The sequence below is a fragment of the Bactrocera tryoni genome, chromosome 4 (genome assembly GCF_016617805.1).
Source record: "Bactrocera tryoni isolate S06 chromosome 4, CSIRO_BtryS06_freeze2, whole genome shotgun sequence".
Taxonomy (NCBI): domain Eukaryota; kingdom Metazoa; phylum Arthropoda; class Insecta; order Diptera; family Tephritidae; genus Bactrocera; species Bactrocera tryoni.
In genome coordinates, this window is record NC_052502.1 from 78,119,989 (window position 1) to 78,137,611 (window position 17,623).

A 17,623-nucleotide genomic window follows, 5' to 3' on the forward strand; every position below is an offset into this window, starting at 1 on the left:
TTGTGACCTCTATGTTAGGTATGCTATGTGAAGGCTAGCTTTTCGAACTCCAGAATCTCTTTTATAACGCCTACAAAAAACCCATATAAATTATGCAGTTGGAATTGTTGGTACAAGTTACTATGTTATGCTATGCTACGTTATGTTATGCTATGCTATGTTGTGTTATGTTATGCTACATATGCTATGTCATATAATGCTATGCTATGTTATGTTATGCTAAACTGTGCTATGCTACGCTGCGTTGTGCCATGTTATGGCACCTTATCTTGAGCTATGCTTGGTTATGCGATGCTCTTCTACAATTCTCGCACATTTTTAACTTTTGCCTGAACTTGCCTACAGGGTCTACCCTAAGAATTGCATATCATGCATATGTATCGAGCACACACTTTGCATATAAATCGAGGAACGAACCCTTACTCGTGCTTGGTATGTGCAGTGATGCCAAAATGTGGCCAAGGGAAAATTATCGCTGATGCACAGGTAGAGACTGGGCAAAGAAAAAAGAAAGTGTTTGAAAATAGTATCGGCGAAGGACAGCAATTGGCAATTGAATATTGTAGTGAGCTTGTCAGCTAAGCAGACACATATACGCAGTCACACACATCTACATGCGTTAAACATGTGCGTCCGCTTCAAATGCGGTTGAAAATTGAAAATGCGGATTCACATTTTTCACATTTTATCCTAATCAAACGAGCTTAATGCGCCGAGTGCAGAAGCCAAAAAGCAAGCGAAAAGTAGAGAAATTGGAAAAGAGACCTTGCAAAGTCAAGCTGCCGCACACACACATACTCGAACTCGAGCATGTAGTGGCTGGCGTTTGTAAAATTTTATTTAAATTGTAGCATAGTTTGGGGCGCCGCGCAACACATGACATACTACTCGCACTCATACACATACACACTGTTGTTGTATACGCTTTGTGTGCGCGCTGAATCGTTTTCAACTTATTTTATTTGCTGAAGTTGGCAAGTGATGAATTTTGCTGTGCGTTGCGTTCGGCAGTTTGATTGGAATTGTTTGTGGATTGTAGCGAGAACCTTTTCATATCGCCTTTTTACTTATTTTTCGCTTTGTTGTAGCAACTACCATACAATTACGATATTTATACGAGGCACTCGCTGGCTTTGATTTTATCGCGGCGCTGCATTGGCGATTTTTTACCAGTTGCCGGTCGAATAAAATTTATTTGTATTTCACTTTGCACTTTTCATATAAATTTTTTATTGCTATATTTTTAGTATTTTTTGTACAATTTTTTTTAAATTTTTTTTTTTTACTTTTTTTAAATCTTGTTTTTCGATTCTTTCTACTTCAGCTGTGGCGCTCGCAACGCTTTCGCGCTACTTTAACACGCTTTTTATACATTTTTATTTTGTTTTACATTTATTTTCTGCTTCCCAAGTGTTCACTTGCGCCCAAATTGCAGCGTTGCCGCATCGCGTCGGCATTTACGTCAATACTGTAGGCTTTCGGGCGCGCTTTTTGATGTACTTTCAACGCCAATATCGGTTTTTTCTTTGTAGTTTTCCCTTTCCCTTCCTCTTTATTTCACCTTCGCCTCGCGCTTCATCGCCTGACTTTATCATAATGAAATTCATGCACACTTAATTTCCATGTTGTGTCAGTGTCCGTTGTTGAATAGCGTTGCCGGACCAAAAGAGAAAAAATCAAAACAAAAAACTGTTAATGGCAAACAAATAAAAACGGCCCGCACAAATAAGTGTGGCAAATTTTGTAAACAAATACTTATGCATACATACATATGTATGGCTTTCCATTTATTTTTAACCCACTTTCTGTTTAATGTAGTTCAGGCAGTGATTTATCAGCGCTTTTGATGGGCACTTCTCGTGTGTGCCGTTATTTGTGTTCTGCATTTGTCGGCTTTTTGCCGTTTTTTGACTTTTGCTTCCTTAATCTTTCTTGTTATTTTCGGCCGTCTATTGACAGGGTGCTGACATGAAAGCACTCAATTTCGATTGGAGCATGTTTGATAGTGTGATAAAAGTCGCGTTGAGGGGATTTGTTGGGGCAGAAATCTTATTTTTTTCACAAATACTTGTAATCCAAAAAACTGTTGAACTCTTGACAGCTTTTTTCTTTATTAAATATTGGAAATATTTTCAATTACAGCTTATTTATGGAATGCTCTTCGATTTGTACTCAATTAGGATGTTGTGTAGTCGAAAAAGTCCTTTTGTATTTATAATCAAACTTCAACTTATTTTTATTTAGATTTATAATGAACTTTAATGAACCAAATTTACAAATATGTACCATTTTAGTCGACCACTTTTTGCTATTCTTCCGCTAGAGACATTATTCCATCAGTGTAAAACTGTTTTGATCAGTTTTTTTCGATTGCTTCAATCTCATCAGTTGTTGTCAGTAAAATGTAGAATCAATCGTTCGACGAGGCTGGAGCAGCTCATGATACCTTTCCAATCTCATCAAAAACTCAGCATATCCTTTCGAGGCGTTAATCCTGGCTTTGGGACCATTTTTTGAGCTTCACCACGCTTGGACCATGATCTTTTTCGCACATTATTGTCGTATTTGATCCACTTTTCGTCTCTAGTTACGATTCGCTTCAGAAATGGTTCCATTTCATTTCGTTTCAGCAAAGAATCGCAGATTTTAATTCGGTCCATTAAATTTTTCACAGACAATTCATGTGGTACCCAAACATCACGTTTCTTTTTATAGCCAGCCATTTTTAAATGGTTCAAACCGTTTGCTGATGAATATTAAGTTCCATAGCGGTATCAAGGCTGCTTATTTGACGGTCCTGATCAATCTTTTCCATAATTTCCACGATAGGAGAGCGAGGTGCATCTTTCACATCGAAATTCCCAGAACGGGAGCGATCGCACTATTGTTGTGCTAACTGTTCCGTACATCGTTGTGTCATGGTTAGAGGCAGTCTTCATGCAGTCTGAAATTGTAAAGTCCTTTCGACTAACTTTATACCAGTTTTAACGGCCAAAAGCTTTCCCTAAGTTTCGTAACCCATTTATCGGTTGGTCCTTTCTTTCGGTACCAAAAATTACTGGAATTGACCAAAACGTTTATATACTTCATTTACTGAATATATTGAATATAAGCTTTTGGGTTTAACCAAATTTTTAGTTAAAACATTTTTTTTCCTCACGAGTTTTAAATTTTCCACAAAAGAACATTACTATATAAGTGTTTTGCTTAAAGGGAATATTTAATATATTTTTCTCTTTCCCAAGTTTCGTGGTTTATAAGCTTCTTAAGCATTTTGCTTCTTAAAATACCCAAACAAATATATTATCTTTCTTAAATTTCCAATAAAAGCCCACATTTTCATCATTTAAATCGCCTCAGTGTATATCATTTGGCCTTCAGCTTACAAAAAATAAATAACAGCTCAACATTTTCAGCCGCAAAAGTTGCGATTTCTCCATTTTCTGTACTTTCAATTACAAAATTTCGACTTTTTCACACCTCAATGACTGCTATTATTGCCTATAAGTACCTTTACCTGTATTGAACAGACCATAAACACCATAACGGTAAAACGTGAAAAGTGAGAAAATAATAATAAAAGTAAATAAAAATATACCTACAATAGAGAATTGCCTAAGCCTAAAGGCACACAGCAACTAACCCACACATGGACACTCTCATACAAACGCTCACACAAACACACACACACTCTTGGGCACTGAACAACAAGTCGTTGAGTGATTGACATATTCAACTAAGTGGAAGTAGCCAATTTTCAATATTAACTGACCTCATGCTGGCGCAGAGGCGAAGGACACCTTTTGTTCCCGGGCACACGCTCAACTGTAGGCTGTCCCAGCCTTGGATGCGGAGTCGAGCACAGTATTTACACTGTTGCTGCTGAAAGTATGCGCACAAATCCTTGCTTTACAAAATCTCATTAAAAATCCATAGAAAGTGGACAATACACCCACACATACGCACACACACACAATTTACGCACTAGCTTTGACCCGCAGGTGACACCCTCATTTATTAACCTTTGAACATGATAGTGAATGCGCTGGCGTTTGAATGGGATGCGTACGGTTTGTTCAAGTGTTTGTTGGCCCATTGAGTTTTTAAATTGTTTGCCTTACTCACTACGAGCCAATATGTGTGTTTGTTTTTGCTTATGCTTATTTAGTGCGTACTTACTATTTTCTAAATGCGAGTATGTCGGTGACACGTTTCATGCAATTTGGACTGAGTGCTTGTATTAACTGGAAGAAAGTGTTCGAGTGTGTTTTGTGTGCTCTTTATTGGCTCTAATAAGAATGTGATTATAAAAAAAGACATACGGTTCCCTTTAGATAAGTTGAGGAGGCAAAACCACATTAAAACGCTTAAAGTTAAGTCCAAAATGTTAGAAGAGAGGATTAGGGGTCTTTCAAATATCTTCTTTTAGGGAGGCAACCCTTTTATTGCCTAGATATTCTCCAGTTATTATTGCGGAAGTTTTGCTCTGGACCTTCTCGAATTATTCTGTGAACTAATCTGTCTGAATTAGAATCGAAGTAGAAAGACAGAAGAAAGTCAGAGAGGGGGCAAAATGAGAAAAAGTGAGGAAAAGAGAGGTCTGGAGATAGAAAGAGAGACATACCGAACGGGTTAGAGAATCGCAGCTGCTTTTATATACAGGATTTGTTCGGAAAGTAATAGGACTGAGTCGAGAGCCGAGGTGCATGCTGCTTGGATCCCATTTCATCGGCCTTTTCAGGCAAGGAAACGAAGAAAGTCCGGGGGCCACATCTGAGCTGTAGGGCGGCTTCGGAAGAGTTGGGATGCCGGCCGTCATTCCTTTGATTCTTCCGGTCTTCATCAGCAACCTTTTCCCGGCCTTCCAAAAAAGCCTGGTGCCACCGAAACACACCATTTCTTGCTAAAGCAACATCTGGATAAGTCTGCTTGATCATATCAAATGTTCACACAGAATTTAATCGCGTACCTCTGCCCTAACGAACGCTGCATTTTCGATTTTAAGGTAGGAAGCATTTTGAAGCTCTTTTGGCTCACTGCTGGTCTTTAAGTTAGCTTGTAAAACACGATTGCTCTTAAAGTGGCGAGATGACACTGTCAAGGGGTTATCTAAGTAGATCTAAGAATTGTGTTACTTTGGTTATACTAAATCAAGGTCCCACTTTTTTGGATCTGATTGCTTCTCCAAAGTCGAAAAGAAGTATTGATCTAAGTTGCCACTATAGTTTTCAAGGACACTTGCGAAAGACTTAATAATTCTAAATGCAAGCCATAAATTTGTTCGATGACGGTTACGGTATTTTAAATATTTTATAAGCTTTATTTTTCTTAACAAAATTTTGCGACTTTTCAAAATCTGTGCCCTAAATAACCGAAGCAGACCTGATATTTCATTCTTTGACTTTCCCTCTTTAAGTGTGCCACACGCCTTCAGTGTCTTTGGGCACACTCGGCTTGTCACATTGAAATATATTTCGGTCGCATTGTGCTCATTAAAATTTAGCATGTTTTCGCGTGGACTCTCACGAGCATCCTACTGCACGCTATAAATATTTTCGAAGGACAACCTGTCGTATACGTGATATTTTCAAAATGCTCTGAAGCGCGACTCTGTGTGCCTTTTTGCTTGCTGCCACTTTTACTCCCTGGAATTGCTTTGTGTGGCTTCTGCTGCCGAAATGTTTTATGCTCATTTTCTACAATGTCTGCTTGTTGATTTTCGTGCGCCTTGTTTTGCGCTTATTTTTGTTGTTTCAATTTAACTGTGCTATTGTTGCTGTTGTTTAGATGGTGAACAGACCAATTTGAAATAATACCAAGAAAGTGCGCACGTGTGCCGCAAACAAGACTGCAAATGCTTAGACTCACGGGCCGACTAACTGCTCGGTTGGCTGAGGCAGCCCGGCTGACATACGCGTGACGCGCGGTGTGGTCGATGGGTGTGCAAATCAGACAAAATTGAAATGAATGGCGCAAAAGTGAAATAAGCGAGCAGCGCAGGTAAAGAAAGCCGTGAAATTAATGTCTGTGCCTGGCGTTACGTGAAGCCGTACAAAATGCGCAGACACGCGCCAAATGCACATCAACAACAACAACGGCGACGTCGCAACTGGTGCACCACTAAATATTAGTTTATATTGTATTTTTGTTCATGTGGGTGTATGTGCGCCAGCCAAGGACCGAATACACACTCACATGCAAGCCAGCCACAAAGCGTCCGCTCAACAAGCTCGCGCTAAGCCCTTGGCGGCGCGCTGCAATCAGGTCAACCTGACCCGGAGTGGCTCACGCAAATACCAGCGCATAGTTCCACATATCTACCCAGGTGTGTGTGTGTGCGCCTTGTGGTGTGCTTTTCTATTATCTATCTGGTAACTGCTCTGCGGCGGCCAGGGCTAAGCGCACCTGCACACTGCAGCTTAGGTCACCAAGCTTGGCGCCCGAGCTCCGGCTTCGAGCACCCGCAGCTGTGGCCCATTGTGGGCGTAGCAATGACCGCATTTCAATATCCGCATTTGGGAGCGCGCCACACTGCGGCAGGCGTCGTAGAAAAACATTGCAACAGGGCTACACAATCACATACACATACGCGTCCTCACAAATACCGTTGCACTTGTGCATTTGAAATGCGAATAGTCGAATATTGCAGCCATGGATTTAATTGTTAACTCGACCAAAATTGTTAGCCCGGATTTAGATGCATGTGTGTGTGCGTATTCTCGAGCGTGTGTGTGCGTGTGTACACAGCGTGTTGCTTGCATCGGAATTCGCAGCGCAAACACAGCCAAACTATTAAATATACAATTTGGCCACACATGAGCTCAACATTTATGGTTTGGCATGCCAGCACGTTTCGCAGAACGGCAAATCAGAGCTGTCTGTGGTACTTGGAAATACAAAGTATTACAAATTCTTGGAAAGCGCATGGAATTTTCAAATCCGCATTAAGAAAAGTGCTAGTGGAACGTTAAAGTTCCTAAAATGTATGAAGAAAAACTTGTGCAAGACTATGAATTTGAACCTAGAGACGACTCAACATTCAAGCAGTTACGTACGCATATGACCTTGAAGCCATACTTCGTTATGCCAAGACAGTATTTCAGGAGATCTTGCTTATACCGGGATATAAAATGCCCACCGAGATGTTCTAAGGCCTAACTTCGAAAGCTCTTTCTCTCTATCGTGATTCTCCGGCCGGCCTTCGTTAAGTAGTCCGAGTGGTTTAGAGCGTAGATAACTTGAGAGGTGTGATGAGAGTGAGAGCAGTTTGAAGTGGAAGAAGACGACCTAAGGAAGGCCTTCGAATTTTGCCAGTTTGAGTTTACATACAGAATTTGTCCGGAAAGTAATAGGACTGATTTTTTACCACCGCGACTGTACTTCCGTTCCTCGTTTGTTAGGAGCGGCTGGTCAGTTGTCTCCGAGCACCTGGGGATCAGGACAAACATTTTCGCGCGACGTGTTTCTGTGAGTGGTGCAAGCCGAAAATGCGGTGTTCGTTAGAGCAGAGGTACACAATTAAATTCGGTGTGAAACTCGGTAAATCTGCGACAGAGACGTTTGATCCCAATGCTTTCGCAGCCGCTCTACAGCCCAGATGTAGCCTCCCGGCCTTTTTTTGTTTCCTTGCCTAAAAGGTCCACAGCTCTCAAGTCATTCACGCAGAAGGAGCCTATTTTAAAAGTTTTTAAAGAATTGTAATGATAGTCCGATCCTGAACTACACTTCGGTCGGGCGAACGGTCTACAGAAATGGTTACATTTAAGCTTTTATAGTAAAAACTACTTAAACTGCTACTTAAGATGTAAACTTTAAACGTAAACTATAAATGCTAAGGGTCTCTACCTTTGAGACCCGGGTCATGAAGGAAGCGCTCCCACCAATTCCCCATTGTATGTTTCTTTAAAAATTTGTCACACAAAGCCATTCGCATGTGTCATCGCAACGACAACCGTTAACTATAACGAGTGTGCTCTCCGAGCGCTGTCGATGTTTGACAATACACACGACCGTTTTATTTGTTTCAATAAAGCCAAGCGTAAATACAATTTTTGGAATATAACAGCACATCATAAGTGGCAGTGCGTTTGGTGAACGAGCGTGGGTGGGTGTGTGTGGCAGTGTGAACGTGAGTGTACATTTGCCAATAGCCGAAAGCGTCAGCCTTGCGGCTCTCACTACGACAACAATTGCTACGACAGCAACAAGCCAACATGTTTGCCACATTGTTAGTCAGCTCGAGCCGAGCGGATGTTTGCTTTTGCAACAACAGCAACAACGACAAAACTATCGTCCGAAGGGCCAAGGGGGTTAGCGCTGGTGAAAGGAGTTTAAAACACACGCGTTGGCATTCGCCTTTAGAGTCGCATTCTATCTTTATAACAGTTGTTGCTGCATGTTTTTGTTGTTGCTACGGTTTTTTTTTTTTGGTTGTTTGCTGGGTTGTCGCTGCTTTCGATTTGGTAATTGCTTCGCTTCGTCGACGCTGCATTCCATGGTGACTTTGACGTTGGCGGCTTTCGGCTGCTGGTTTCCTCTGATGATTGTTTGCTGACTGACATTTGCTGATTTATGCATAATTGTTTTATACTTGAGTGCGTGAGTGTGTGTGGGTGTGCATGTTTTGCGTAAAAAGTCTGTTATTAGTGGTGAGAAACAGCCGACGGCGTTAGTTTGATATATCAGATTAGTTGTTTTCTGGAAGATGATACGGAGTTCATCCCGATTGCGGTAGATCCAATTCAATACCAACAAACTTATCAAACTAGATGTCTAGGGCAGAACCCTCAGTTATGAGGTAATAGAGACTCCTTCTGGTGGTTGCGGCCGTTTCGAAATGTAGTGTTTAAATAGTAAATGGAAAAAGATGAAGGAATTATATTCTTCACCTCGAAAGAATACCGATGATTCACGACTGCTCAGATAGTTCATGGTCCGCCTCTTCAGTCCTCGGAGGCACGACTGCGCATTTGAATTTCGACATGGTCATCGTTGTTTCTCCCTGGGGCGGACAGGGAATTGGCAGTTGTTCAAAGTAAAAATTTCGTAGGTCTTTGGTGACATCGGCTGCAATATCAAGGGAATCAAAAATTCATATTATATATATATCATTTTTATTTTTATATTAAGCTTGAGGGCCCGTCCAGGTTTTACTGTGGCTGATGCACAGGTGGTACTACTAATACCATCTATATGCTTTCTATTAGTTAGATTATGACTATTAGTTAGGGGGATATAGCATTTTTGGTGAAGCAACTTGTGTTAGTTTACAAAAAAATTAATCAAAATGAATTTCGTGCGTTAATAACGCATTGGTTTTTGGGGGAAAATACTGTTGAATTTGGGCTATGCACCAGTGAAATCAGCCGAGTCCAATCGACAGTCAGCCTAGTGACCTGCATATTATGAAACAGTTCTCAAGCGTGGAAAGGCAAAAAAATCGGCTGGCAAGGTTATGGCATCAGTCTTTTGGGATGCACGTGGTATAATATTTATCGAATGATTACTGAGCCAGTTTTAATTCATTGCACTGTGTATTTGTATGCAGTTCTATTCTACTATTCCCCATATTTAGTAAATTAATTAAAAAACATTTTCCAGTGGACCCAATTGTGAATCTAAACCATTCCCCTTGAATGCGCACAAAAAATTTAATTAAAATCGGTCCAGCCGTTTAGGAGGAGTTCAGGGACATACACACGCACGCAAGAAATATATATACAAAGATTAAATGCCCCTTCCAAAAAAGTCAGAAATTTTTTTCTCGAATTTCAAATGCATAAACACCTTATTAAAGAAGTAGAGAGCGGCATAGTGCCCGCTATATGGTCCGAGTGGTGTTCAACACATGCTCAAATAATACGAAAATAACTGAAAACACATTGAAAATTTAATAAATCTCTTGTACAAACTTTACTTCTCTCTCACTTTTTGTTTCTTCCTGTTTTCGTCGCATGAAAGTGGCTACCAGTTACCGTTATAATTTCACTCAATTTAATTTCTGTTCAACGCAAATAAGTAAAGACTCGCTTTATATTATTTCCTCATTTCCCGTTTGACCAACGAGCAACTCATCTAACTAATTTGGTCGCTGCATTTTTTCAATAAACTTAAATTTTATTACCAACGCAACCGACATGTTTTATTTTTCATAGAAAGCTTAATGTCAATATAATAAAATGCTTTTAAATTAAACGAAATTAAATAGCCGCGTCATGCGCTCAGCTCTCTTTGATGCTCGTTGCTGTATTTATATATATGTAGAAGTATATACATATGTGTGTGTATGTGTGCATGGACTTGCGTAATAAAAAGTTATTTAACTCTATCTCGCATTACTTTTACTTTTATTACAGCTTCCGGCGACGGAACACAACAATTGCAACAGCTGGCGTTTTGCGAACAGACACTCTCTAAGTGATGCAACAACAAAGCAAGCCCCATGCATATAAGTGCTCATAACGGCTACAAACAACAAGCCATACTGTGGCGTTATTACGTTTAAGCGTTGCGAGAAAAAAATTTCGCTAAAAAATACGAAGCTTAATTGCGAACAAAAATGAGTTGGTAAAGTTGGCGGCGAAAAAATTAGACTAAAAACTGAGAAACAAGAGAATTTCTGCGAGAAAACAGAACAAAAAAAGGCTAAACTCACGTAAAGTCTAAACTTAACGGTAGCAGACAAAATTTGCTTTTTCCGTGAAAACAGCTGATCAACACGACGAAAACAGCTGTTTCTAATATTCTAGAGAGCACTGAAAGCGTGAGTGAGAGTACGTACAACTATTTGTCGCAGCAGAGTCAACAAGTGATCACTCTCCGGCTCTCACTCGCTCATATTCACCACTAATTACAGTGCTGGCCATCGTTGTCGCCTAAGGCACCACGCCCATACGTGGGCGTTACTATGCAGAAGAAGCCACCATTGCCGTTGACCGCATTCATCGGTGGTCCGACGCTCATACACGCCTCGCAATCGGCGATTAGTTCGAGCAGCAGCAGCAGCATTGGCAGCGGCATGTGTTTCCCAAGCAGTAAAAGTGGTAGTGGTGGTGGCGGCTCAAGCGGTGGCAGCGGTGGTGGCGGCGGGTCGGGTGAAAAGCAACGCGGCGCTGGTGGCTTGTGCGGCTGCCATAAGGCGCCCAAGTCACATTGCATATCGGCGACAGGTGAGCGGCGTAGAAATATGAACAATTTAGTTGCGGCGAAGGTATTGAGAGTGAGCAAATTGTAGTGATAGAGAGCGTAGGCGAAAACGGAAAGAGCGTAAATTTGACAAAAAGTGGCGTAGAGAGATAATACTCGTATTTTATACGTTTTAGAGAATTTGGAAGAGAAAGGATGAGAGGTTTAGGAAAAAACAAGAGACAAGGATTTATAGACAAAGAATTAGTTAGGGGAAATGATATACATAGATGGATGATGATATATTTAGATTTACGCAGAAATATTTGTAGGTTACGTGGTTACGTGAAAATAATGGGGGGTGAAAAAAAGTGTGGATGAGGTCCTAAGAAAGACCTGGTGCGAAGATAGATTGAAAACTAACAGGGAAGTTATCAAGATAATGAGTCTATCTTAAAATATGAAAGATTCAGAGAGGGAAAAATAATTTGTTCAATGAAAGAGAAAGAGCGTAGAGCTTGATTTGTGATGAGAGTTAGAATTGTTGAGCGAGGCAGGAGAAATAATAATAAAGAGAGAGCAGTTGAAGGGAAAATGAGACTGATAGGGCACTTGATATCTAATGTTAAGTAAAATATTGGATAGTCGAAAAAGTCTTTTCGTATTTCAAATCAAAATTCAACTTATTTTTTTTTATATTTATAATGAACTTTAATGAACCAAATATGTACCTCTTGGTCGACCACTTTTTTGCCATTTTTCTGCTAGAGACTATATTGCATCAGTGTAGATCGAAATTTCGAAATTTCCAACACGAAAAGACTTTTTCAACTACCCAATATATGTTAAGATTATACCGGAAACTCATAAACTTTGAGATTTATAAATATTTTCTAACTTTCAATATTTTTTTATGCTAAGAGTAGTTTAATTTTCCCTATTTCATCCGCACTAATCTGCTACTTTACACACTTCCATTCCTCAAGGCGTGCTCCTGCTCGTGCTGCTTTACACCGCCATGGGCTCCATTATTTTCGTCACACTTGAGGGCGAACTGGATGACACCAGTGCGCTTGAGACCGCAGTGGCGGCATCGAAAAAGTTTCCACGCACCGAACTAGCCAATGAACAAATAAGATCACGGTGAGTAAACCAAAATAATTTTTCCCGTTAAGTCATATAAACTTTTGCAATGACACCATAACCCCCACCCCACCGCAATGCGACCATTTGAAAATGTCTTGCGACTTGTCGCAAAGCAACTTACGTTGAGTGCTCGCGTGTCCTACACTTTCCAGTCACGTTTCGGTCAGTTAAGCACGAAAAGCAAGGTTTCCGGTGGTTGTTGTAACGCGTAACTATTTCAGTGATATTTCGGCGCAAGTACATAAAATGGGCGACTACACAAACGAAGTCGTGTAATGACAGGCAGCAGATGAGCGTGCAAGAGTGGTTTTGGTCGTCGGGGCGTATACGTGACATTTGCCTGTCAAACACGTACGTGTAAATGCTCATCCGCCGCACTGTGTTTTTGTGTAGTTTAAAGTAATTTATTTTTAAACGCAACCTAAATGTAGTATCCGATTACAGAATTGACAAAATGACAGAAATATTTTAACGCTAATAAACGCATTGACAGGGGCGGCCGTGCGCCGTTTGGGGCGCTTAGCAAGCCATTTGGGCGTTTTGCCGCTGGTCAAGAGCAACAACACACACGGCCTTCATCAGTGTGGACATTTTAAAGCGTTAAGTGATAAACTTTAATGGCTGTCGCCTCGGTTCTTAGCAAGCCACTTATAGCGCAGGCAAACATACAAATTTACCATAAAGTGATGCCTCTATATATGCGCTGTGTGCCTTTGATCTTTTTCTGTTCGCTTTATACGCCCCCATCCAACGCTACTTTCACTTTATACTGCGTCTCCATTATATTTTCATATTATCTGCTTGTTATTTTTGGCTTTCATTTTCCATTACTTATTCTTTATTGCACGTCCCGTCTATTTGCTTGTGATATTTGCTGGTAGTCTAATCACTTGGTTACCCGGTTTGGGCATGCTGTAATGGCTCGCCTTGAACTCGTTGTCATTTAGATTGCAATTTGAGATTTTCCATGTTTGCTTTTGACTCATAAGCAAATAATTTCTGGATGATCATTAAGCGTTTAACACATTTCCCTTTTATTCAAAATTCATTTATTTTTGCCATTTTCCTCGTCGGCCTTGTAAAGTCTTTTCTTACACGCAGACACGCACATCTTTTGATTCAAGTCCCTTTATTAGCTTAGACTACACAGATTCACATATACATACATACGTACAATAGACAAACACTCATGCATATATGGAGACGAGCAAATAAAATTTTATTAATATCGATAACTATTTACGTGTGTGTGTATGTATGTAACGCTATAATTTCCTTTATATTGAAATATGACCAAAAAAAATAGAAAATCAATAATAACTACGGTAGTCGAAAAAGTATTTTCGTATATTTCGTCAATAGATGTCGTTGCAGTCGTATATCTCCAGTGCTACCAATCATGTGTCATACTATATAGTGTTGAAAAGGTGAGATTTCAAGTTTCATTTAACGAAAAAATAAATAAATTCGGGGAAGTTGAAAAAAAGTTACAGCTGTTCAATAAAGTTTGATTAGAAATACGAAAAGACTTTTTCGACTACCCAATTTTTAAAATTTTTGCAGTCTATTTATACCTTGAACAGGATATAATAAGTTTGACATGATGTCTGTAACACTCGAAAGAAATCGCCATGTCTGCCTCTCTGTCCGTCCGTCTGTCTGTGTACACGCGAACTAGTCCTTCAGTTTTTGAGATATCGATCTGAAAACTCTGCATACGTTCTTCTCTTCCCAAGAAGCTTCTTCCTTGTCAGAAACGCCGATATCGGACAACTGTAGCATATAGCTGTCATACAAACTGAACGATCGGAGTCAAGTGCTTGTATGGAAAACTTTTTCATTTGCCGAGATATCTTCACGAAGTTTGGCATAGGTTATTGTATATGGCAGTGATGTAATCTCTGAAAAGATTGTTCAGATCGAATGGCTATAACATATAGTTGCCATACATACTGAATGATCAAAATGAAATTTTTATATGGAAAAGGGTAAATAATTTGTTCAAAAATATTTTAGATAATATGTATAGCTTTAATTTTTAGCCTGCATTATTTCATTGTTTTTGTTGCAAAAAATTTTTTAAGTTGTTTAATAATTTTAAATACAATATTTAATACTGAAAACATAATCTAAAATATTTTTGAACAAATTATTATAATTTTTTTTATTTTTATTTTTTAAGAATTCAAACAATTTTATAGTGATAATTTTAGCTCTTCGTTCAGAAAAGATAAAAATGGATTTAACTCGCACATAATCTAACTTCACCACACGCTCCATTGTATGCAAATATGTTGCGTATACGCCCTGTAAGCCTTCATAAACACAAATATTTAGCAGCGAATTAGTAAAACACATTCACAACCGTTGGAATTACACAAATATTTGCCGCATAACAAAGCCAGTGTTAAAGGCAACAAATAACAACAGCAGCAACAATAACAACAACCACAATAAATTGATAATAAGATTCACAATAATTGCATGAGAAATTTATTAATGCCGAGTAAAGCAATTACTTGAAAATAAATCCGTCATGAAGCCTTTATGGAGCTGTTATAAGTCGAGCATTAACAAGCCAGGCGAACAGTTGAGCAAGTGGGCAAGCAACACGTTCGGGGTGTGTCAATCAGTGCAGTGGCCTTAACACACCCACAACGTCGCACGCAACCACACAGTATTCGCACAGGCAACACAGCCCGGCACAAATCACGTTTTACACCTTGAATTATGTGCACGTCAAGTTGAAGTTTTGTTGCTTTCGCTTTTGTGTTCGGGGTTCGGAAGAACAAAGTAGGGTCACATTCGCTGGTTAGTTGTTGCTGTTGTTGCTGCTATGGTGTACAACAGTATTATTACTGCGGTTATTTAGTGGGGCAATTATGTCTTTCGTCGTGGGTTAATAGCGCACACACACACAGCCACCTACACACATACGCAAACGACAGCTGCCCTGCCTGGGCCCAGTGAGCGAGAGTGTCAGAGAGAGCGAGGGAGGGAACGTTTATCCATTCGACAGGCGAGGCATGTCTGCCGCCCATTGTTGTTGTTGTTGTGGGGCGTGGAGTACGTTGAAATACATACTACGAAGAATCCGAAAAATTTCCAAAGCTAATAATTACATTTAATTTATTTCAATTAGCTCTAAATAAAAATGAAGCGTCTGTGTGCAAACGCTGGAACTCACGAAGAGTCACCCCTACTTGTAGTTTGCGGGGAAGATTTGTAGTTTGGTGGAGCTTGGCAGTTGTATGAGGGAGCGCTTTCATGAGATAGAAAGGCAAGAGAACGTTTCTTCGTTAATTTGTTGTTTTTATGCATATTTTTAGGCACTATGAACTTTGCTTTCATTGCTTCACTCGCTAAGCAGTGGACTTCTCGAATGGTGAATAAATTATTATTTAAAGTCACATTATTTTCTCAGGCAGGACCAATTCCAGAAATCAAGGACCAACTACATAACCGACAGAGGAGACTTCACCTTTTTTTCATATTTTCCCCCCGCATTGGACATCCCGACAGTCTACAATATTTTACCTTAATAATGGTATGACTGACCAAATTACTGTTATTACCACTCAGCTGATGTGAAAATTGCGCAGCACCATCGATTATAATTTATCTGTTGCGCACAGCGTTCGCAATTTCATTACTGAAATTTCTAAAGCTATCTTACAAGCTCTACATAATTGTAGGTTTTATTGCGGCCGCTTGCGAGTCAAACGTCCACCTGCATGTGCCACCCGCTCTACCTGCCTCATGCGCATTTGACACAAATTCAGTTCAGCCATTGTGTTTTCGCTTCATTTGTTGCTGTGAACTCCGGCTGCACCTTGCGATTTACCTCGCGTCTCGCTGCTTTCTATTCTTTGCTTTATTATTTTTTATCTTTGCTTCTCATTTTGCAGCATTAAATGCGGCACACCTCGAATACTTCCGCAACTATAAGCAGCTCAAGTACTTTACTAGAGCTTCGGCCGCTAAGGTAACCTTAAGCGTCTATAGAACTGTTGTAGCTTCCTTAAATTCTCCTCCTCTGTGCTGGGCCAACGTTTATCGGCGCACTTTAAACGTGAACCACTTGCATTATCTCCAAGAGCTGCCTGCTGCTTACTGCCTCTTTAGCTTAACTTTGTTCGATTCTTATTCTCCTTACTCGTTGCGCCGTGCCGCAGCTCCACACAGCTCGTTCGCTGTACTAGTTTTCTTTGCTTTTCTAGCTGCCCTTGCGTCATTCTTCGCTTTTATGTCCACCTTATCCGCAGGCTTTCATCGTTTTAATATTCTTTGCCTGCATTGTCTTCCTTGTTGCGGCCACTTCGTATTCCTTTCGCCGCCAAGTGTCCCTTTTTTTATTTCCTGTCGCTGTGCTGTTGTCCTTTCTGCCAACCCGACTACTTAAGCGTTGCACCGTCGGCTCGTGGGGCCGGGGCTTTCGCCACTAATGTGCCTTATTTCAGCTGCCATTTTTGTACAGTTTTTCCTTTTTCCCCTTTCCAGCCGTCTGAGTTCCTGTTTATTTTGTTTGCTGTGAGTTCACACTCTGCTGCGTGGCAGTGCCTTTGTGCGCTGGTGAAAATGTAGCACCAATAAATTGTAAACGTGAAACCTCTCAGACGCAAAACAAATGGGGACATTACGAACGTCGAACAGCAGCGCACTGCAAAAAATTATCGTTAAGAAAACGAACCTTAGCTTTGTACGAGTTTAGCAGTGAGATTACATCGTTTTTGCCTCTGAGGCCCTATTACTAATGTTATTCATTATTATTGATTTAACTATGAATATCGTGAAATCTCTCCCAGGTTTCATATCAGGTGTGCTCTAAACCCACATTTTCGTGAGTTCGCACTATCTTTGGGTCCGGTATCTATCAATGATGTCAGTCGGAATGACTGATTTATGAATATCGCGAGATCATTTCCAAATACTCCACCAGGTGTGCTTTGAGTCCCTGGGATCCATAAGTAACGTCGGTCGTGCTGACAGATCCATGAATATCGTAAGATCCCTTCCAAATACCTTACAAGATGTGCTTTGTGTCCACGTTTCCGTGAGATCATTGCATCTTTGATCCTGGGATCTGTCATTAACGTCGGTCTGGTTGACTGATTAATTAATTCTGTAGAATCTCTTTCAGATACCATACGTGGTGTGCTCTCAACCCACATTTTCTACGTTCTTTGCAGATAAATAGATCTCTGGTTCATATCGGAGTAATATTTACTATCAACTTATTCTAAAAAGAAGTGGTCCGACCCGATTATGTTGGGAGCGCGTAGATTGTTGCCCAAGCTCAAGTTAAAAGACCGGAAAATCTCCAAAAGTGCAGTCCTCCTCCTTGATTGTAAAT

The 17,623-nt window shown here is 40.2% G+C and overlaps 1 protein-coding gene across 1 annotated transcript in view; it reads left to right on the top strand.

The window, feature by feature from the left end:
• LOC120773352 overlaps positions 1-17,623 on the top strand; it is a 188,920-nt gene that overhangs the window by 33,917 nt on the left and 137,380 nt on the right. Inside the window, 2 exon segments of the mRNA XM_040102172.1 lie at positions 10,356-11,168; positions 12,111-12,267. Coding sequence (XP_039958106.1) covers positions 10,907-11,168; positions 12,111-12,267 — 419 coding nt within the window. The 5' untranslated portion in view covers positions 10,356-10,906.